The sequence below is a fragment of the Oncorhynchus mykiss genome, chromosome 23 (assembly GCF_013265735.2).
Source record: "Oncorhynchus mykiss isolate Arlee chromosome 23, USDA_OmykA_1.1, whole genome shotgun sequence".
NCBI classification, from domain to species: domain Eukaryota; kingdom Metazoa; phylum Chordata; class Actinopteri; order Salmoniformes; family Salmonidae; genus Oncorhynchus; species Oncorhynchus mykiss.
The window spans coordinates 12823004-12847139 of record NC_048587.1 but is presented as its reverse complement, the minus strand read 5'-3'; the positions used below and the strand labels follow the sequence as shown (position 1 = coordinate 12847139).

At 44.7% G+C, this 24136-nt stretch overlaps 1 protein-coding gene across 1 annotated transcript in view; it reads right to left on the bottom strand.

Annotated features, from left to right (window-relative positions):
• LOC110502278 (rab11 family-interacting protein 2) overlaps positions 1–19487 on the bottom strand; it is a 36463-nt gene extending 16976 nt beyond the window's left edge. The window contains exons 1-3 of the mRNA XM_021580192.2: positions 19303–19487; positions 18280–18934; positions 539–945 (exon numbers count right to left, since the gene is read on the bottom strand). Coding sequence (XP_021435867.2) covers positions 539–945; positions 18280–18632 — 760 coding nt within the window. The 5' untranslated portion in view covers positions 18633–18934; positions 19303–19487. The remainder of the gene's footprint in view (positions 1–538; positions 946–18279; positions 18935–19302) is intronic.
• Positions 19488–24136: the final 4649 nt, after the last annotated feature.

Sequence of the window (24136 nt, the reverse complement as noted above, 5' to 3'; positions counted from 1 at the left end):
ACCATGAAGCACAGGGATGGCAGCATCTTGTTGCGAAGTTGCTGCAGCATCACCTTCCAACAGGACAACGACCCTAAGCACACAGCCAAAACAACACAGGAGTGTCTTTGGGACAAGTCTCTGAATGTCCTTGAGTGGCCCAACCAGAGCCTGGACTTGAAACCGATCAAACATATCTGGAGAGACCTGAAAATAGCTGTGCAGTGACACTCCCAATCCAACCTGACAGAGCTTGAGAGGATCTGCAAGCTTGTAGCGTCATTACCAAGAAGACTTGAGGTTGTAATCACTGCCAAAGGTGCTTCAACAAAGTACTGAGTCAAGTGTGTGAATACTTATGCGTATTTAATATCATAAATATATTTTTTTTTAAATGCTACATTTGAAAAAATGTATTTTAAAAACAGTTTTTGCTTTGTCATTATGGAGTATTGTATGTAGTAGATTGTTGAGGGGAAACAAAATATTGAATTCATTTTATAATAAGGTTGTAATGTAACAAAACAGGCCTAACACTAGAAGAGGCTGCTGTCCTTACCCAGCTCCTCGATTGAGTTCATAGAGTCCAGCTTGGGGCGGAAGTGGGTGCCAATGAGGTCGGACATGGAGTGGGCAGCGGAAAGCTTATGGGAGCCGGCCAGTAAGGGTCTCTTGATCTTGGGCTCTGGCTGGGGCTGATGGTCCGGAGCACTGGGCTGGTGAAGGGTCTCCGAGTCACACATGGCGGAGCGGGGCAGGATGGCTGAGGAGGTGTCGGAGAAGCCACCATCGTGCTTGCGACCCTTCAGCTTGTCCTTGAGTTTAGTGAAGGGCGAGCGGGGCTTGTCCTTTACGGAAAGGTCGAACATGCTGGCCGTCATGTTGTTCCTCATGAACTGGATGCTGACCTGGATCTTCCCTCTCTCCTTCCTCTTCTTCCCTGGCCTGGAGTCCAAAGAGTACCAGCTGAAAGAAGGACATAGGGATAATTACTAGACAGGTACTTGTTATTAGTGGCACATTAAAATGAATACAGGAATATAAGATGAAAACATCAAAGAAAAAAATCAGGTGTCTTAATGGGTGGTAAAACGTCACAAATTCAAGTTAAAGCTATTTGTTTTTGTTCTGAGATCATTTAGGTTTGTTATAGCAACAGGGGTGGTTACATATTCATCCTTTTAAAAATGTATGAATTATGAACATGTTCAGACCTTTTTCCACATGGAAATATTGGTGTAAGTATTTTTTTTTTAAAATCAGTGGAAAATATAGGCCTATTAATTAATTCATCTAAATTCTAGGCTTTGTTTATGAAATGTTAGCTCAAAAATGGGCTAAAGTGATATGCTCTATCGACTGAGGTAAAAACTATCAGTAAACGTACAACACAGAAATCTGAGAGTACCTAAGTGAGTTGAGCCATTTCATTTTGAAGAAATGATTAGAAAAGTGGGGATCAAAAAACTGTTTGAGTCCGACACATTTCCCTGAGGAAGAGTAACAACTTGTGTATTCAATAAATTATTAGGGTAAAATGTCTGTGGTGGAAGTCCCCATTTCACCTCACATAAATCCACAGGCGACGTCACTTGAAGCTTTTCGTCTCCCTGTGAATACATATTATACGAGGGATAAACATAATTCCCTGCTAACTGTGATGGTCTGAATCGTGAAAAGAATGTTGAATAATATGGTTCATCAAGGCCATTCTGCTACTCTGCTCCTGTTTATTTAACCTCGGCCTTTTCTGCTGGAAGTAATACGATTGATGCCTTCGCTGTGAGAAAAAGGGGTGACATTTGCACAAATCTGGCCTTTGTTCAGAACTGCTACGACAAGCAATTGGGAAATTACAAAGGCAATGGTGCAGGATAACCATGCAACTCATACATGCTAATGAGAATGCTGGCTTCTCCATAGCCTAGGTCTAGCCCAGTGGTCACCAACCGTTGTGGTGAGATCACTTTTTAAGTCAAAATGCAGGCTGAGGTCTAAGCGCTCAGATAAAAAAAATAAAAAAACATGACTTAAAAAACATAAGCCTATGCAACATTAACCAATTAAAATGCATATTGGATATGCTTGAATTTCCCTGCCAATGTCATTGCAATGTTGTTCTTCTCAGACAATTGTATCATTATATTTTAAACCTTGAAGTATATGATCACACTTGGTACTAGATAATTTGCTGTATTACTTGTGAGGCATAGCTGAGTGAGCATGAATTGAAATAATTAGCTTTTTTATTTTACTGATGGTGGCTGCATCTGATGGTCAATCTCAGCGGAGGGAGACTGACCAAAAAGAAGACACTGTCTTCCAGCTGATGGCGGAGTTTGTACCTTCAGACACATGAAATGGTTCAAAATAGAGACACTTCGACTACCCCGCACAGGCCAGCTGAATCAAGTGCACCTACTACAAACAGCGTGAAACAAATATAAAAACACGCAAGGCTTTATCAAAGACAGGCAAAAACTGCTTCTCCAATAGAAATCCCCGATCACACTTGAGGCGACGTCATGGCGACGTTGGCTAGCTAAACACATCGTCGGATCCAAACGGTCGTTTCCCGCCGAACTGCGCATGTGTAGGCTGTCAAATCAAAAAGGCACTCCTTCAATATAAAGTTGTTTAAGACAAACATTAAAATGTGTCAGTTTGTCACGATCACAAGGTTGGAGTAATAACATGCTAAACTACTTAAGAAATAAGCTTGAATCTCACGAAGTTGCGCTTCTGGGTTTAGAAACTCTGTGGTTTATAATTTTATTTTTTTATAGAAATGGTTGGCGATCGACTAGGAATGCTTTGGAAATCGACCAGTAGACCGCGATCGACCGGTTTGTGACCACTGGTCTGGTCTTTTAAAACCAATGGTTTGTCGACTGCAACAATGTAGAACTGGGAACAAAGCTCACTCAAAATACAAAGTCAACATTTAAACCACCTCTCAAACAGCAGGTGCTCTGGTAAATTCCACAATTCCTCAATGAGCACAACCTCTGTCTGCTCAAGCTATAGGCTACTTCTGTCATTGGAAAAGTGGACAGGCGTGATGTTTTTTTGCCCTAAACTGTGGCTAAAGAACCTCCAAGGCAAGGGCCTCTTGGTCAAGCTAGCTTTATTCACATAGTGTGCTCTGTCCTTCGGAGCACGATCTAGGAGCCACAGCATGCTGCTGAGGGGGCCAGCCCTGTACTTCACATGGGTGTCAAGGCCAAGATAAACCTCCCTCTGCCTGGAACCACAATACTCCCACTCTACCAAGACCTCTGAGAAACTCCTCACAATCAACACAGGTGTGCGATAATTAGGGGCTGCCTACCTCAATGTCTAGATGGGGAAGAGAGTCTGTGTCAGCTTGAAAATACAGTTGACGGACACAGCTAGTTAGCAAATTGGGACTGCTCCAGTATTTGGATATGGCAGCACAAGAGTGGGCCTTGGGCTCATTCTAGTTGAGTCAGTTGTGTGGGATGACTAAATACTGGTACATTGACATCTCCACAACAGCTCTGTACTTGAATGACTGCAAACCCTGGAGGTGCATCAGCTCCGGCACCTTAAATAAATACTACCATCAACGGTTGCTTATGACACATCGCAATTCTCCCCAACTAATGGGTGAAGAGGAAGTGTGCTAATGTTTGCATGATGAAATGTACCAATGGCTAATTGACACCAGATCCTCTTATGTTCCTGTTCCTCTGAGCAGAATGGAGGCTTACTCATCATGTAGCCTAGGCCTAGCTAACTACAACACATTGTGCCATAGTTATTCTACACAGCCAAAAATAACTTTAAATAGCGCAACTGGATTGGGTGGAGCTGGTGTAGTGTTTTTTCCATACATTCACACCACTGGAAAAATATATATCATTTGAGTCAGAATTAGTAACAAGACATGTTTGGCCAGTTCCACCACATTCAGTTAGCATAGGCTAATACCCAAAAGAGCACAACATAATGTTTAGCCTATGCCATGTCCATAAATGACAGTTTACCATCTCAATTCCAGTATAAGGCAAGAATAAGCAAGGACAGTATTGCCATTTGTTGATTGTGTGATTGCTGGAATTGAGGTGGAACAGTTTGCTGCTATTAGACAGGAAAGATAATCTGATGGCCTGCTGACTGCTGTTCTCGCTGGACTAGTTCACCACCTACAAAGGCTGCACCCAGTCAACTCAATTACAACATGAAAGGCAGTCTATTCTCAAAAGACTAACCTCTTGATTCATTGTTCGGTGTCAACAAAGCACATCTTTTAACTAGCACAATGGCGTAGCCTGTGTCACAACAAGACAGATGTACAGGTAACTAGGGGTGAAACAGGTCACCAAACCCAGTTTAGTACGTATTGCTTTTTTGGGGTTTCGGTAGAGCGGGAAAAATAAACACCAACAGTTACTGTAGTTAATTTTGGTTAATTTGAGAAAATACAAAACGTTGGTGATCATGAGTCATATAATGACTGGTGAGAGCACAATCAGAATACCAACACTTTGTATTTTCTTAAATGAAAACACACGATTACTCAGCAACACTAAAATAAAGTGCAATATGTGTGTGAAATCAATGTGTAAACATGGCTCAGACATCGTATAGGCCTATGGTATGATGTTTTCTTACAAAGATGAAAATATGTGCACTTGTGTGTGACTCATAAAGGGAGTGTGTCTGCAGCACAGTATCTCTCATCTCCCACTCTGGGGTAATGTGATGGGCCGTCATTGAGTACCTTTGCGTAGCACTGGAGGCCCATCCATCTGTAGTAAGCGCAACACAATGCACCATTGCATATATATAGAGCGGGTCCTACCCGTTTGCTGAAAATTGGTGCGAGAGGGCGAAGTTAGTAATGGCCGCATATCCGCGGCTATAAACATGCCTATCGCTCTTGTAATTTTTTTGGCACGGTCAGAACCAGCTGCGAAGGGCTGCTTGAATGCAGAGGGAAGAAAAAGTTGTGATGTTTTTTTGCGTTTCCGTCTTGCTCAGGTGGTGGGAACACTATGGTGATGTCGACATAAATTTGCCAACATGTTTGAGGTGTTGGCAGCTGCATAGGCTATTTTCGTTGAGCAGTGGCGACATAGTACTGTTAACTCTTTGTCCATCGCTGTTGTAATCTACCGGGAAGCCAAAATGTTCCCAAACTGGAGATTTAAACGATGGAGAATTTTCCTGGTTTATCGATCCCATCCTACAGGGCCCGGTTTCCCGAGAGCGGTGGAATGTAGGCTTACGAGTGTTTTCACATCGTTCCTACAACAGCCGACATGCGTTTCCCAGTGCGTCGTTGTGGCCTGTGTCAATACGGATAGGATCAAAATAAATTCAGCACTGCTCTCTGATCAGCGTTCTCCCTTTCCAATCTTACTTTAACATTATAATTATTCCACAATAGTGACGACGAATCAGCTCCCAGAGAGCTATTATCACCTATGGCTACAAATATTGAGGTAGGGTATTCTAATTCTTACCCCAGCGGTTCGCAAACTAGGGGTCACGACTTTATTTTATTTTTTTAATGCTGTTTTATAAATTAAATATTATATACTGAACAAAAATATAAACTCAACATGCAAAAACTATAAAGATTTGACTGAGTTACGGTTCATATAAGAAAATCAGTCAATTCAAATGAAATCATTAGGCCCTAATCTATGGATTTCACATGACTGGGCAGGTGCCCTTCCCCACCCACTGGAGAGCCAGGCCCAGCTAATCAGAATTAGTATTTTTCCCACAAAAGGGCTTAATTACATACAGAAATACTCCTCAGTCTGTTTTTTTTATTTAAAAGGCACACGTAGCCTACATATCAATACATACACACAAACTATCTAGGTCAAACAGGGGAGAGGTGTTGCTTGCTCTGTTCTTTTAAACCAGGTTTGCTGTTTATTTGAGCCATTTGAGATGGAATGGAGTTACACACAATAATGGCTCTATAAAAATACTGTACGCTTTCTTGAATTTATTCTGGATTTGGGGACTGTGAAAAGACCCCTGGTGGCATGTCTGGTGGGGTAAGTGTGTGTGTCAGAGTTGTGTGTAAGTTGACTATGCAATTTGGATATGGATTTTCAACACAAGTGATGCAGTCAGTCTCCTCAACTCTTAGCTAAGAGATACTGTCATGCACAGTATTTATATCAGCCCTCTGATTATAATGAAGAGCAAGATGTGCCGCACTGTTCTGGGCCAGCTGCAGCTTAACTAGGTCTTTCCTTGCAGCACTGGACCACACGACTGGACAATAATTAAAATAAGAAAACTAGAGCCTGCAGAACTTGCTTTTTGGAGTGTGGTGTCAAAAAGCAGTTTCAATTGTTCTGCCTGTGGCAGTTCACAGGACGTAGTAACTTGTCCCGGACCTTCTGATTTCGACTCTCTACTGCAACTGCTGTCTCTAACTCTGAATGCTCAACTAAAAAAAGCCAACTGACATTTACTCACGAGGTGCTGACCTGTTGCACCCTCTACAACCAATGTGATTATTATTTGACCCTGCTGGTCATCTATGAACGTTTAACAGTACATGGCCAAGATGTTCATAATGTCAACCCGGCACAGCCAGAAGAGGACGGCCACCACTCAGAGCCTGGTTCCTCTATAGGTTTCTTCCTAGGTTCCTGCCTTTCTCGGGAGTTTTTTTCTAGCCACTGTGCTACTACATCTGCATTGCTTGCTGTTTGGGGTTGAAGGCTTGGTTTCGGTATAGTACTTTGACATTGGCTGATGTAAAAAGAGCTTTATAAATACATATGATTGATCTCTTTACTACGGACAGACCTCTCCCCATCTTTACAAACTTTGAATGTAAACTCAGCAAAAAAAAGAAACACCCTCTCACTGTCAACTGTGTTTATTTTCAGCAAACTTAACCTGTATATATTTGTATGAACATAAGATTCAACAACTGAGATATAAACTGAACAAGTTCCACAGACATGTGACTAACAGAAATGGAATAATGTGTCCCTGAACAAAGCGGGGTCAAAATCAAAAGTCAATGCAGCTGGTGGCCACACCAGATACTAAGTACTGCAGTGCATCTTCTCCTCATAGACTGCACCAGATTTGCCAGTTCTTGCTGTGAGATGTTACCCCACTCTTGTAACAGTTCCCGGACATTTCTGGGGGGAATGGCCCTAGCCCTCACCCTCCGATCCATCAGGTCCCAGACGTGCTCAATGGGATTGAGATCCAGGCTCTTCGCTGGCCATGGCAGGACACTGACATTCCTGTCTTGCAGGAACTCAGCCATACTGCTCTTTCTGTGCGTGGTGGCATTGTCATGCTGGAGGGTCATGTCAGGATGAGCTTGCAGGAAGGGTACCACATGAGGGAGGAGGGTGTCTTCCCTGTAACGCACATCGTTTAGATTGCCTGCAATCACAACAAGCTCAGTCTGATGATGCTGTGACACACCACCCCAGACCACACCATGACGGACCCTCCACCTTGATCCCGCTCCAGAGTACAGGCCTCAGTGTAACGCTCATTCCTTCAACGATAAATGCAAATCCGATCATTACCCCTGGTGAGACAAAACCGCGACTCGTCAATGAAGAGCACTTTTTGCCAGTCCTGTCTGGTCCAGTGACGGTGGGTTTGTGCCCAAAGGCGACGTTGTTGTCTGTCATGCCTGCCTTACAACAGGCCTACAAGCCCTCAGTCCAGCCTCTCTCAGCATATTGCGGACAGTCTGCGCACTGGTGGAGGGATTGTGCATTCCTGGTGTAACTCGGGAAGTTGTTGTTGCCATCCTGTACCTATCCCACAGATGTGCTGTTCGGATGTACCGATCCTGTGCAGGTGTTGTTACACGTGGTCTGCCACTGCGAGGACGATCAGCTGTCCGTCCTGTAGCGCTGGCTTAGGCATCTCACAGTACGGACTTTGCAATTTATTGCCCTGGTCACAACTGCAGTCCTCATGCCTCATTGCAGCATGCCTAAAGCATCTTTCTTTTGGTGTTTTTCAGAGTCAGTAGAAAAGCCTCTTTAGTGTCCTAAGTTTTCATAACTGTGACCTTAATTGCCAACCGTCTGTAAGCTGTTAGTGTCTTAACGACGGTTCCACAGGTGCATGTTCATTAATTGTTTATGGTTCATTGAACAAGCATGGGAAACAGTGTTTAAACCCTTTACAACGAAGATCTGTGAAGTTATGGATTTTTACAAATTATCTTTGAAAGACAGGGTTCTGAAAAAGGGACTTTCCTTTTTTGTTGAGTTTATATGTCTTGACAATGACAGTTTACAATCTAAGGTGACGCCAAGTAACTTAGTCTACTTAACCTGTTCAACAGCCACACCATTCTTTACCAGATTCAGATGTCTAGAACTTAGGGATATTTGTACCACATACAACACCCTTAGTTTTAAACATTTTCATGACCAGTTTATTACTGGCCACCATTCCAAAACAGATTGCAACTCTTTGTTAAGGGTTTCAGTGACTTCATTAACTGTGGTTGCTGATGCGTACAGTATATGGTTGAATCAGCATACATGGACACACATGCCTTGTTAGATGCCAGAGACCTGCTCTGCGGTACACCACACTTTACATGTTTGACATTAGAGAAGCTATCATGAAAGAAAAACCTTTGAGTTTTATTAGATAGATAGCTCTGAATCCACAGTATGGAAGAGATTGAAAAGCAATAACACAAGTTTTTTTCAACAGCAGGTTATGGTCAATAATATCAAAAGGCTGCACTGAAATCTAACAGTACAGCTCCCACAATCTTTTTGTTACCAATTTCTTTCAACCAATCATCAGTAATTTGTCTCAGTACAGTACATGTTGAGTGCCCTTCTCTATTTGGGCTCCCGAGTGGTGCAGCGGTCTAAGGCACTGCATCTCAGTGCTAGAGGCATCACTACTGACCCTGGTTCGATTCCAGGCTGGATCACAACCGGCCGTGATTGGGAGTCCCATAGGGCAGTGCACAATTTGCCCAGCGTCTTCCAGGTTAGGGTTTGGCCGGGGGTAGGCCGTAATTGTAAATAAGAATTTGTTCTAAATTGACTTGCCTAGTTAAATAAAAAGGTTAAATCAATTTTGTTTTAAATTAACACACTGAAACTCTGTTGTTAATTTGTGTACAGAGAAATGCCAGCTAAGAGCTGGCAGCAAGCTGATAGGCCAACCAGTAAAGGCTGCTTTACCACTCTTGGGTAGCGGAATGACTTTGGCTTCCCTCCAGGCCGGTGGACAAAGACTTTCCTGTAGGCTCAGATTAAATATATGACAGATAGGAGTGGCTATAGAGTCAGCTACCATCCTCAGTAGCTTTGCATCTAAGTTGATAACAATAATTTTCCACTTCTCCCACACTAACTTTATAAAATTCTAACTTAAAATGCTTTACTTTTATTATTAGTTTTTTTTGCGCATGAATACGATAGCTCACTGTTCATTGTTGGATTTTCCTGCCTAAGTTTGCCCACATTGCCAAATAAGTCATCATTAAAATAAATTGGCAACATCAAATGGTTTTGTGATGAATAAGCCATCCTATTCAATGAAAGATGGAGTTGAATTTGTCTTTCTGCCCATAATTGAATGTAAATTACATGTAAAGTGATCTTGGCTTCATAATACAGTTTCTTCTTCTTTTTGTTGATTTTAGTCACGTAATATCTACATTTGCAATAATTCAGCCAGTCAGATGTGCAGCCAGACTTATTAGTAAACACCGTTTGCCCCATCTCTTTCAACCATACAGTTTTTCAATTCCTCATCAATCCATGTTACCTTAACAGTTCCAACAGTCAGTTTCTTAATAGGCGCATGTTTATTAATAATTGGAAGAAGCAATTTCATAAATTCATTAAGTGCAGCATCTGGAGACTCCATATTAATCACATCAGAGCAACAAATATGTTTTACATCATCCACATAAGAGTCACAGCAAAATCTTTTGCATGATCTCTAATACACTTTTTAGGCTCAGCTTTTGGGACTTTGGCTTTCCTGGATATAGCCACTATACTTTTTTCCAAGATGGCGTAGCAGTCGGACGTCTCGTTTGTCTTGTCCCGTCCCGTGTATATATATATTTTTCTTAAAAAATATATACACTTCTCAAAAAAATAAAGGGAACACTAAAATAACACATCCGAGATCTGAATGAATGGAATATTCTTATTAAATACTTTTTTCTTTACATAGTTGAATGTGCTGACAACAAAATCACACAAAAATTATCAATGGAAATCAAATTGATCAACCCATGGAGGTCTGGATTTGGAGTCACACTCAAAATTAAAGTGGAAAACCACACTACAGGCTGATCCAACTTTGATGTAATGTCCTTAAAACAAGTCAAAATGAGGCTCAGTAGTGTGTGTGGCCTCCACGTGCCTGTATGACCTCCCTACAATGCCTGGGCATGCTCCTGATGAGATGGCGGATGGTCTCCTGAGAGATCTCCTCCCAGACCTGGACTAAAGCATCCGCCAACTCCTGGACAGTCTGTGGTGCAACGTGGCGTTGGTGGATGGAGCGAGACATGGTGTCCCAGATATGCTCAATTGGATTCAGGTCTGGGGAACGGGCGGGCCAGTCCATAGCATCAATGTCTTCCTCTTGCAGGAACTGCTGACACACTTCAGCCACATGAGATCTAGCATTGTCTTGCATTAGGAGGAACCCAGGGCCAACCGCACCAGCATATGGTCTCACAAGGGGTCTGAGGATCTCATCTCCGTACTTAATGGCAGTCAGGCTACCTCTGGCGAGGACATGGAGGGCTGTGCGGCCCCCCAAAGAAATGCCACCCCACACCATGACTGACCCACCGCCAAACCGGTCATGCTGGAGGATGTTGCAGGCAGCAGAACGTTCTCCGCGGCGTCTCCAGACTCTGTCACGTCTGTCACGTGCTCAGTGTGAACCTGCTTTCATCTGTGAAGAGCACAGGGCGCCAGTGGCGAATTTGCCAATCTTGGTGTTCTCTGGCAAATGCCAAACGTCCTGCACAGTGTTGGGCTGTAAGCACAACCCCCACCTGTGGACGTCGGGCCCTCATACCACCCTCATAGAGTCTGTTTCTGACTGTTTGAGCAGACACATGCACATTTGTGGCCTGCTGGAGGTCATTTTGCAGGGCTCTGGCAGTGCTCCTCCTGCTCCTCCTTGCACAAAGGCGGAGGTAGCGGTCCTGCTGCTGGGTTGTTGCCCTCCTACGGCCTCCTCCACGTCTCCTGATGTACTGGCCTGTCTGCTGGTAGCGCCTCCATGCTCTGGACACTACGCTGACAGACACAGCAAACCTTCTTGCCACAGCTCGCATTGATGTACCATCCTGGATGAGCTGCACTACCTGAGCCACTTGTGTGGGTTGTAGACTCCATCTCATGCTACCACTAGAGTGAAAGCACCGCCAGCATTTAAAAGTGACCAAAACATCAGCCAGGAAGCATAGGAACTGAGAAGTGGTCTGTGGTCACCACCTGCAGAACCACTCCTTTATTGGGGGTGTCTTGCTAATTGCCTATAATTTCCACCTGTTGTCTATTCCATTTGCACAACAGCATGTGAAATTTATTGTCAATCAGTGTTGCTTCCTAAGTGGACAGTTTGATTTCACAGAAGTGTGATTGACTTGGAGTTACATTGTTTTGTTTAAGTGTTCTCTTTATTTTTTTGAGCAGTGTATATACGAAATATATACGATCTCAATTTACATCTACGGATGGAACATACTCTCCTGCAACCCACCTCGCCCAATGTGGTACGGATCTGCAATTTTTTACACTTTTTAGAACCGGAACCCCATTAGTGGCGAGCCAGCTAATTAGCTGGTAGTCAGTTAGCCACTGCTAGCGGTGATCACCGTTAACACAGACATCAGCCAGCCTCAGCCCGGTCAATTCCTGCCAGTCTGCACAGCGTGATATCAACCCAGAGCATATTGGACTGATTTTTCTCTACCACATCTCCAGATTCCTTCCACAAGCTCTGAACCTTTACACCGGATCATCGCAGCAAGCTAGCAGCTATCCAAGTGGCTACTCCTGTCTAACGTCTCTGTCCTGAAGCAAGCATCAGTTAGCTCCAGGCATGCTCCAGGCTAGGCCCATCTCCCGGCTAGCCGAAGAGGTCCATCAGACAATTATTGGGCTACAATACCTATTTTGCCTGGACCCTTTTACTGCAGACACGGAGCCCCGCCAATCCATCACGACTGGTCTGCCGACGTAACCATCCGAGGGGGTTTCAACAGGCTCTCCCGTTGCGACGTCCCCCGAAGGCCCATCTGCTAGTCCTGGCCCGCTAGCTGTCCGAATCGCTGTGTCTCCAGCTCGCCTAGCTACTCACTGGACCATATGATCACTCGGCTACACATGCCTCTACCTAATGTCAATATGCCTTGTCTATTGCGGTTTTGGTTAGTGATTATTAACCTATTTCACTGTAGAGCCTCCAGCCCTGCTAAATATTCCTTAGCTAGCCCTTTTGTTCCAACCCCCACACATGTGGTGACCTCACCTGGCTTAATCAATTAAATGTATTTATTTATAAAGCCCTTCTTACATCAGCTGATGTCACAAAGTGCTGTACAGAAACCCAGCCTAAAACCTCAAACAGCAAGCAATGCAGGTGTAGAAGCAGGGTGGCTAGGAAAACCTCCCTAGAAAGGCCAGAACCTAGGAAGAAACCTAGAGAGGAACCAGGCTATGAGGGGTGACCAGCTTCAATGGTGCCTAAAGAGAAAAAACCTCTCTCATCACTCTATGCCTAGGTTTACCTCCACTGTCTTCACATCCTACCATATACCCTTGTCTGTACATTATGCCTTGAATCTATTCTTCCACGCCCAGAAACCTGCTCCTTTCACTCTCTGTTCTGAGCGCACTAGACAACTAGTTCTTATAGCCTTCAGCCGTACCCTTATCCTACTCCTCTCGTAATATAGAGGCTAACCCAGGCCCTGCAGCCCCTAGCTTCACTCCCAATCCCCAGGCGCTCTCATTTCTTGACTTCTATAACCGTAAAAGCCTTGGTTTCATGCATGTTAACATAAGAAGCCTCCTCCCGAAGTTTGTTTTATTCACTGCTTTAGCACACTCCGCCAACCCGGATGTCCTAGCAGTGTTTGAATCCGGAAATTTTCATCCCCAACTATAACATTTTCCGACAAGGTAGAACTGCCAAAGGGGGCGGAGTTGCAATCTACTGCAGAGTTCTGTCATACTAGCCAAGTCTGTGCCCAAACAATTTGAGCTTCTACTCTTAAAAATCCACCTTTTCAAAAACAAGTATCTCACCGTTGCCGCTTGTTATAGACCCCCTTCAGCCCCCAGCTGTGCCCTGGACACCATTTGTGAATTGATTGCCCCCCTGTCAATCTTCAGAGTTCGTACAGTTAGGTGACCTAAACTGCTTAACACCCCGACTGTCCTACAATCTAAGCAAGATGCCTTCAATCTCACACAAATTATCAAGGAACCTACCAGGTAAAACCCTAAATCCGTAACCATGGGCACCCTCATAGATATCATCCTGACCAACTTGCCCTCTAAATACACCTCTGCTGTCGCGGTCATCCCCGTCTTCAAAGGGGGAGACACTAGAGACCCAAACTGTTAGACCTATATTCCATCCTGCCCAGCCTTTCTAAAATCTTCGAAAGCCAAGTTAACAAACAGAGCACCGACCATTTTGGTTTCCGAGCTGGTCATGGGTGCACCTCAGCCTCGCTCAAGGTCCTAAACGATATCATAACCGCCATCAATAAAAGACAGTACAGTGCAGCCGTCTTTAACGACCTGGCCAAGGCTTTCGACTGTCAATAACCGCATTCTTATCGGCAGACTTGATAGCCTTGGCTTCTCAAATGACTGCCTCGCCTGGTTCACCAACTACTTCTCAGACAGAGTTCAGTGTGTCAAATCGGAGGGCCTGTTGTACGGATCTCTGTCAGTCTCTATGGGGGTGCCAAAGGGTTCAATTCTCGGGCCCACTCTTTTCTCTGTATATATATCAATGATGTCGCTCTTGCTGCTGGTGAGTCTCTGATCCACCTCTACGCAGACGACACCATTCAGTATACATCTGGCCCGTCTTTGGACACTGTGCTAACAAACCTCCAAAATGAACTTCAATGCCATACAACACTCCTTCTGAGTCATCCAACTGCTTTTAAATGCAAGTAAAACTAAGTGCATGCTCTTCAACCGATTGCTGATCGCAACCTCCCGCCCGACTAGCATCACTACTCTGGACGGTTCTGACTTAGAATATGTGGACAACTACAAATACCAAGGTGTCTGGTTAGATGGTAAACTCTTCTTCCAGACTCACATTAAGCATAACCAATACAAAATTAAATCTAGAATTGGCTTCCTATTTCGCAACAAAGCCTCCTTCACAAATGCTGCCAAACATACCCTCGTAAAACTGACTATCCTACCGATCCTCGACGATGTCATTTACAAAATAGCCTCCGACACTCTACTCAGCAAATTGGATGTAGTCTATCACAGTGCAATCCGTTTTGTCACCAAAGCCCCATATACTACTGCGACCTGTATGCACTTGTCGGCTGGCCCTCGCTACATATTTGTGGCCAAACCCACTGGCTCCAGGTAATCTATAAATCTATGCTACGTAAAACCCCACCTTAGCTCACTGGTTACCATAGCAACACCCACCCGTAGCACACACTCCAACAGGTATATTTCACTGGTCACCCGCAAAGCCAACACTTCCTTTCGCTACCTTTCCGTCCAGTTCTCTGCTGCCATTGACTGGAAGAATTGCAAAAATCACTGAAGCTGGAGTCTTAAATCTCCCTCTCTAACTTCAAGCATCAGCTGTCAGAGCAACTTACCGATCACTGTACCTGTACACAGCCAATCTGTAAATAGCACACGCAACTACCTCATCCCCATATTGTTACTTAACCTCTTGCTCTTTTGCACCCCAGGGTGAACAAACTTGCACATCATCATCTGCACATGTATCACTCCAGTGTTAATGCTAAATTGTCATTATTTCGCCTCCATGGCCTATCTATTGCCTTACCTCCCTGCTCTTCTACATTTGCACACACTGTACATAGATTTTTATATTGTGATATTGACTGTACGTTTGTTTATGTGTAACTCTGTTGTTGTTTTTATCGCACTGCTTTGCTTTATCTTGGCATGGTCACAGTTTAAATGAGAACTTGTTCTCAACTGGCCTACCTGGTTAAATAAAGGTGAAATACAATTTTAAAAAATAAGAAATTGTGATCACTGCATCCAATGGATATGGATACAGCTTTAGAACAAAGTTCTACAGTATCAGTAAAAATGTGATTGATACATGTGGATTATCTTGTTCCTGTAGTGTTTGTAAACACCCTGGTAGGTTGAATGATATTTAATCTGCTTATTCATATACAGTGCCTTGCAAAAGTATTTGGACCCCTTGAACTTTGCGACCTTTTGCCACATTTCAGGCTTCAAACATAAAGATATAAAACTGTATTTTTTTGTGAAGAATCAACAACAAGTGGGACACAATCATGAAGTGGAACGACATTTATTGGATATTTCAAACTTTTTTAACAAATCAAAAACTGAAAAATTGGGTGTGCAAAATTATTCAGCCCCCTTAAGTTAATACTTTGTAGCGCCACCTTTTGCTGCGATTACAGCTGTAAGTCGCTTGGGGTATGTCTCTATCAGTTTTGCACATCGAGAGACTGAAATTTTTTCCCATTCCTCCTTGCAAAACAGCTCGAGCTCAGTGAGGTTGGATGGAGAGCATTTGTGAACAGCAGTTTTCAGTTCTTTCCACAGATTCTCGATTGGATTCAGGTCTGGACTTTGACTTGGCCATTCTAACACCTGGATATGTTTATTTTTGAACCATTCCATTGTAGATTTTGCTTTATGTTTTGGATCATTGTATTGTTGGAAGACAAATCTCCGTCCCAGTCGCAGGTCTTTTGCAGACTCCATCAGGTTTTCTTCCAGAATGGTCCTGTATTTGGCTCCATCCATCTTCCCATCAATTTTAACCATCTTCCCTGTCCCTGCTGAAGAAAAGCAGGCCCAAACCATGATGCTGCCACCACCATGTTTGACAGTGGGGATGGTGTGTTCAGGGTGATGAGCTGTGTTGCTTTTACGCCAAACATAACGTTTTGCATTGTTGCCAAAAAGTTCAATTTTGGTTTCATCTGACCAGAGCACCTTCTTCCACATGTTTGGTGTGTCTCCCAGGTGGCTTGTGGCAAACTTTAAACAACACTTTTTATGGATATCTTTAAGAAATGGCTTTCTTCTTGCCACTCTTCCATAAAGGCCAGATTTGTGCAATATACGACTGATTGTTGTCCTATGGACAGAGTCTCCCACCTCAGCTGTAGATCTCTGCAGTTCATCCAGAGTGATCATGGGCCTCTTGGCTGCATCTCTGATCAGTCTTCTCCTTGTATGAGCTGAAAGTTTAGAGGGACGGCCAGGTCTTGGTAGATTTGCAGTGGTCTGATACTCCTTCCATTTCAATATTATCGCTTGCACAGTGCTCCTTGGGATTTTTAAAGCTTGGGAAATCTTTTTGTATCCAAATCCGGCTTTAAACTTCTTCACAACAGTATCTCGGACCTGCCTGGTGTGTTCCTTGTTCTTCATGATGCTCTCAGCGCTTTTAACGGACCTCTGAGACTATCACAGTGCAGGTGCATTTATACGGAGACTTGATTACACACAGGTGGATTGTATTTATCATCATTAGTCATTTAGGTCAACATTGGATCATTCAGAGATCCTCACTGAACTTCTGGAGAGAGTTTGCTGCACTGAAAGTAAAGTGGCTGAATAATTTTGCACGCCCAATTTTTCAGTTTTTGATTTGTTAAAAAAGTTTGAAATATCCAATAAATGTCGTTCCACTTCATGATTGTGTCCCACTTGTTGTTGATTCGTCACAAAAAAATACAGTTTTATATCTTCATGTTTGAAGCCTGAAATGTGGAAAAAGGTCGCAAAGTTCAAGGGGGCCGAATACTTTCGCAAGGCACTGTACCACACTTGTTAGGTGGATGGATCATGTTGGCAAAAGACAAAATGCTCACTAACAGGAATGTAAATCCATTTGTGCAAAATATTTTAGAGAGGGCCTCCTGAGTGGTGCAGCGGTCTAAGACACTACATCGAAGTGCTCGAGGCGTCACAACAGACCAGGGTTCAATTCGGCCGCGACCGGGAGACCCATGAGGCGGCGCACAATTGACCCAGTGTCATCCGGGTTAGGGGAGGGTTTGGCCGGGATGTCCTTGTCCTTTCGCGCTCTAGCGACACCTGTGGCGGGCCGTGCGCATGCACGCTGACACGGTCACCAGTTGTATGGTGCTGCCTCCGACACATTGCTGCGGGTGGCTTCCGGGTTAAGCGAGCAGTGTGTCAAGAAGCAGTGTGACTTGGCAGGATCGTGTTTTGGAGAGTGCATGGCTCTCGACCGTCACCTCTCCCGAGTCCGTACAGGAGTTGCAGCGATAGGACAAGACTAACTACCACTGAAGAAATGGTAGTTAAAAAAAAGTAAAAAGACCATTAAAACTCATGGTACGCTTTTTCAGTGCTCTTGACCTCATTAAAAACAAATATCAAAGCAGGTTGGATGTGACAGGAGAGATGAGGTGCGCACTGTCAACCTCGCCCCCTGACTTTGAGAAGATATGACGAGACATGCATCAAGCACACCCATCGCATTAGTGGCGGTGAGATAAGACAAGCAATGTCAGACTAATTTGAAATTGACTGTCATAGCCCCACATTAAAAGTATATGATTGTGAATTGAGAATACAAATCAGAAATACTGTTAGAATGTTTTCCAATTGACTGCCACATGAAAACGTTAGCAATGCTGACCACAGAGACACATCATTGGTGATTAGGGACAGTTTTTCCAAACCATCAATTGATTTAGGCTAGTCTACCCAACCCTCTGAATCATGTTCCAAATTGTTTCTGCAGGTTAGTCCTGTGACATTGAACAAGACAGTTCCGCAAATCCAACCTACTTCTTCCTGTTGGCAGTTCCTTAAACTTCAAACACAGAACTAGGAAACCAAAGGCTTAGCATTGTCCGTTGTGACTAGGGATGCTTTACAGTCTATGTGTTTATACATGTGGGTTTGAGAGCAGAGAAGGCAAATTTCCTATTTAACAGTTGGACAAATAGTTATATTATATTTGGCTTAATGTTCTGAAACTTCCTTGAAAGGCAGCAAAAACATTATTTAGTTAGATTAGTTTGGTGATACTTACTCAGTTTTCCTTCTCTCCTTGTTATCAAAAATCTCATTGAGATTGATGGTACTCTGGCCCAGGAATTTATCCATTCCCACCAGGGACCTGTGCATCACGATGAGGCATAGTTCGTAGATTTCTGGGTTGCCCTCCAGAAGCAGACCTGGCAGCTCAAAGGAGGCTTCTTCTCTCCACACTGGGCTGAGTGTTTTCTCTGCCACAGATGTCGAGTACTTCTCCTTTCCCAGCTGAATGATAGTGTAGGCATCGTTGGTGCCATTCTTACTCTTAGCTTGTAGGTCAGTTGCTTGAAGAACAGTGGCTTGGACATGAGTCGGGAACCACTTTTGGGACTGCTCTACTAGTGACATGATCAGCTCTGTTTATGTGTGGTTAGCAAAACAAATGTATGTGGAGGTGAATTGACCTTAAAGTGACGACAGAGCATGCAAACAGTAACAACTTATTTCTTAGTACATGATGTTCATGTAGATTGGTGATTTGTAGGCAAAGACAACTTAAAGTGCTTATTGGTCATATATGTTTTATATGTACAGCTAGTAGCACATCTCAATAGTTAGCAACTAACTAATTACTTCAGTCCATTTTACACACTTGTCTTTTGTGATTATCATATCACAAATGTCCAAGCCACTGTTGTTAAGCAAGTCACCTGAAAGCAACATGGGAGAGAAGAGTACATTGTAAGCAGTTGTGCAGGTTGACTAACGTTAGTTACCTAACGTATGTATTACAGATGTGCTATCTATGATTCAAGTTCAGCAGGCCAACTAACGAACAAGCTAAACAGCTGACACCAATAACCATTGCTAGTTTGCCTGAAGGATTAGCTAGCTATTTAGCTATACAGCAAAAATAGCGTGTTTTTCAGTTCTGTTGCCTTGTCATATTGTGACAGACCAATCGTTATTCTTATACAATAATAACGTGTTGCAAAGTAGTAGCATTGATTACTAGCCGTACAGTAGATTGGACAGCTGATTATGTTAGCTAACTAAACAAGCTTGCTCAATACTGTACCTCGTCATTTTCTCCAAACTTGCGACATTTTGCCATCATGTAAATCCATTCGATTGTTTAACATATTTCACAAATAAACTTCAAAATTATTTATTGAAGGTAGATTTCGTGATTTTACAGCCTGCTAGTTGTACCAACCAAAAACTCTAATTTCCTTGTTAGCCAACTACATCCGCAACAGTCACAGGTGAAAGTTCAAGCTCCTCCTCTGTTGCCGTAGAAACAAACGGGGTTGCAGGAACATGTTCATATTTGTACATGCCCTAGGTTTATTTTTATTTCTATTTATTTAATTAGGCGAGTCAGTTAAAAATACATTATTATTTACTATGACTGCCGGGAAAAACCAGACAACGCGATGCCAATTGTGGGCAGCCCTATGGGACTCACGGCCGGATGTGATGCAGCCTGGATTCGAACCAGGAATTGTAGTGACACTGAAATGCAGTGCCTTAGACTACTGGCCACTAGGTACAGAAAGGAGCCAAGACTGTGGAAGAGGAATGTGCCTTTTCGAAAAAGCAGGAAACATATGTCCATGTGGTTCTAATGTAGGTGATACAGTTTTCTCGATTTGGAGAGTTGGTGCATGCCGAAAATGGAAAATGCATGAAAAAGTGTTTCATTAGAGTGGTGAATCCAATCATATCGTAACTAACAGTAATTAATTAAAACAAGGAAGTAATAATGAAACAATGGAAAGTATGTGTCTATGATTTACAGCCCCAAATATCTGGTTTCCACTAGTTATCATGGCCACAAAGTCATAAACCCTGCCTTCTACAATTTCTCAGATGATGAACTTTACCCTAACCTCAACCCTAACCTTAACCACACGGCTGAATGTATTTCTAATCCTAAAATTAAATTAAGGTTAAGGTTAGGATTAAGGTTTAAAATCAGATACATTTTAGAAAGCAGAGTTTATGACTTTGTGGCTGTGGTTGTGACGACCCAAATCTCTACAATGTGTGGTTGTTGACGACCACAAATAACAATAAACGTGTTTATAAACGTGGATATAGACTTTGTAACTTCTGCATGATGTTGTGGCACAGTTGATGCCACGCAGGACTACGGGCCATAAGGTTGAGAGTTCGCTGACCAACACAGACAAAGTCCCTCTCTCAGTCTGTTTCATAGCACTACGATCAGAGCCATCTGCAGACAATGATCAACTAGGGGAATAATCCGATTTTCAATATTTTGATGTCAAATTTATAATTATGTAAAATATATGCAACAAATGTTCCACCAACAGGTTTCTGTGCCAATGCAACACAAAACGAATAAACCAAATAAATCAATATCATGGTTTACGTTTTCAACACCACAATAAATAGACTATGTCAATCTGAACAAACAGAAAATACATCCCTCTCTACCTTGAAGGCTTGGCTTGACAATCTCCAAATGTCATTAAACTTTTTGGTGTTTTGTAACAGATGTCTCTTTCCATTCATCAATTGACATGGCACAGTTTGGATTGATTGATTGATTTTATGTGTCAGTAAAAAAAATACATATACACACAAAGATCTTTTTAAAGTGACCAGGGTTGCACAATAAAGTCGGGGATTTATTTCCATTGTGGTCCCTATTTTTTCACATAAATACATATACATACACTACATTCCCAAAAGTATGTGGACATCTCATTCCAAAATCATGGGCATTAATTTGGAATTGGTCCCCCCTCTGCTGCTATAACAGCCTCCACTCTTCTGGGAAGGCTTTCTACTAGATGTTGGAACACTGTGGTGGGATTTGCTTCCATTTGCTTCCATTCAGCCACAAGAGCAATAGTGAGGTCGAGCAGTCGGCATTCCAATTCATCCCAAAAGTTTTCGATGGGGTTGAGGTCAGGTCTCTATGCAGGCCAGTCAAGGTCTTCCACACCGATCTCAACAAACCATTTCTGTATGGACCTCGCTTTGGCCGTGGGGATATTGTCATGCTGAAACAGGAAAGGGCCTTACCCAAACTGTTACTACAAAGTCGGAAGCACAAAATCGTCTAGAATGACATTGTATGCTGTGGCATTAAGATTTCCTTTCACTGGGAAATCAGCCCCAGACCATTATTCCTCCTCCACCAAACTTTACATTTGGCGCTATGCACTGGGGCAGGGAACTTTACACCACTCCAGCAGATGCTTGGAATTGTGCATGGTGATCTTAGGCTTGTGTGTCACGGGATACTAGGGGTGGTGGGTTGGAATCAGGCGCAGAGAGCAGGGTTCAGTATATCGTGATTTATTCTCCGGCCAAAAAACGGTCACGCCAACATACAGGGCGCATAGAACAGACCAGCCCAAACACAGGACCAAACAGTCCGGAGAATACACACATGAAAACCACATCCAACAGAGTAACAAAAAACAATCCCGCACAAAACAAGGGCGGGACAAACTACTACATATAGGGAAGCTAATTAAACTAAAATACACACAGGTGAAACTAATAAGACAAAACCAACAGACAAACGAAAAAGGGATCGGTAGCGGCTAGTAGGACAGTGACGACGACCGCCGAGCTCCGCCCGAACAGGCAGGGGAGCCAACTTCGGTGGAAGTCGTGACAGTAACCCCCCCTGACGCGCGGCTCCCGCAGCACGCCGCCACCGGCCTCGAGGACGACCCGGAGGACGAGGCGCCGGGCGATCCGGGTGGAGGCGGTGGAAATCTCTTAGGAGAGAAGGGTCCAAAATGTCCCCCACCGGAATCCAGCATCTCTCCTCCGGACCGAACCCCTCCCAGTCCACGAGGTACTGTAGGCCCCCCACCCGGCGTCTCGAATCCAGAATGCCACGAACCGTGTACGCCGGGGACCCCTCGATGTCCAGAGGGGGCGGAGGGACCTCAGGTACCTCACCTTCTTGCAGGGGACCAGCCACCACCGGCCTGAGGAGAGACACATGAAACGAGGGGTTAATACGGTAATACCTTGTTGTAACCTGTTGTTGTAACCTGTAACACACCTCGTTTATTCTCCTCAGGACTTTGAACGGCCCCACACACTGCGGCCCCAGCTTCCGACAGGGCAGGCGGAGGGGCAGGTTTCGGATCGAGAGCCAGACCCTGTCCCCCGGTGCAAACACGGGAGCCTCACTGTGGTGCTGGTCAGCGCTCCTCTTCTGCCATTCTCCCGCTACCCTTAGCGAGTCCTGGACGGCTTTCCAGGTGTCCTTGGAGCGCTGTACCCATTCCTCAACCGCAGGAGCCTCGGTCTGGCTCTGATGCCATGGGGCCAGGACCGGCTGGTAACCTAACACACACTCAAAAGGGGACAAGTTAGTTGAGGAGTGGCGTAGGGAGGTCTGAGCGAGTTCAGCCCAAGGAACATACCGTGCCCACTCACCAGGCCGGTCCCGGCAATAGGACCACAGAAACCTGCCCACATCCTGGTTTACGCGCTCCACCTGCCCATTACTCTCAGGGTGAAAACCTGAGGTTAAGCTGACCGAGACCCCCAGTCTCTCCATGAACGCCCTCCACACTCTGGACGTGAATTGGGAACCCCGATCAGAAACGATGTCCTCAGGCACCCCATAGTGCCGGAAGACATGGGTAAACAAGGCCTCCGCAGTCTGCAGGGCCGTAGGGAGACCGGGCAACGGGATGAGACGACAGGACTTAGAAAACCGATCCACAACGACCAGGATCGTAGTACTTCCCTGGGACGGGGGAAGGTCGGTAAGAAAGTCCACCGATAAGTGTGCCCACGGCCGTTGTGGAACGGTGAGGGGTTGTAACTTCCCTCTAGGAAGGTGCCGAGGAGCCTTGCTCTGAGCGCACACTGAGCAGGAGGAGACATAAAATCTCACGTCCTTAGCCAGCGTGGGCCACCAGTATCTCCCTCTAAGACTCCGCACTGTCCTCTCGATGCCAGGATGACCCGAGGAGGGGAGAGTATGAGCCCACCAGATCAGCTTATCCCAGACCCCCCTCGGCACGTACTGAGTCCTCGCTGGACAGTTAGGGGGGACCGGCTCTAACCGTGAGGCCCTCTCTATCTATCTATCTATCTCTCTATGTTTATTGCACAGTCCTCTCGACAATGGGGTGGTAATTGGGTCTCCCTCTTTTTACTGAAGGCGATAGCCAAATCGGCATATTCAGAGGGAATGCGCACGGTGGAAACCTGGTCTGGACTCTCCACCGTAGTCGCAACAACAGCAACTCCTATACACCTGTCTGAACACTCCTCTGACCACCCCTTAAGAGCCCCCTGTCGCCAGGAAATCACCAGGTTGTGTTGAGCTAGCCAGGGAATTCCCAACACCACTGGAAACGCAGGTGAATCTATTAGGAACAGACTAATCTGCTCCTTATGATCCCCCTGCGTTACCATGTCCAGCGGCACCGTAGCCTCCCTAACTACTCCTGACCCTAATGGTCGGCTATCTAAGAAGTGCACGGGGAAAGGTAGGTCTAACGACACCAGGGGAATCCCTAGCCTTAACACGAGCCCACAATCCAAGAAATTCCCAGCTGCGCCTGAATCGACTAGCGCCTTATGCTGTAGAGAGGGAAGAAACCCAGGGAAAGAAGTTAATACATACATAAAACTGACAGGAAGCTCTGGGTGAGTCTGGTGCTTACTCACCTGGGGTGATCGAGTAGTGCTCCGCCTGCCCTCCCGACTTCCAGACGAGTTCCTCCAGCACCAGTCGGCCGTGTGCCCTCGCCGACCACAACTGGTGCAGGAGGACACTCCTCCTCCGGTCCCCCTCGAAGCCGCCCCTCCTAACTCCAAAGGGATAGGGGCAGGAGGGCTGGGAAGTGGAAACTACAGGACCTGATCCGAACGCCCGCGGGCAGCCAGCAGGTTGT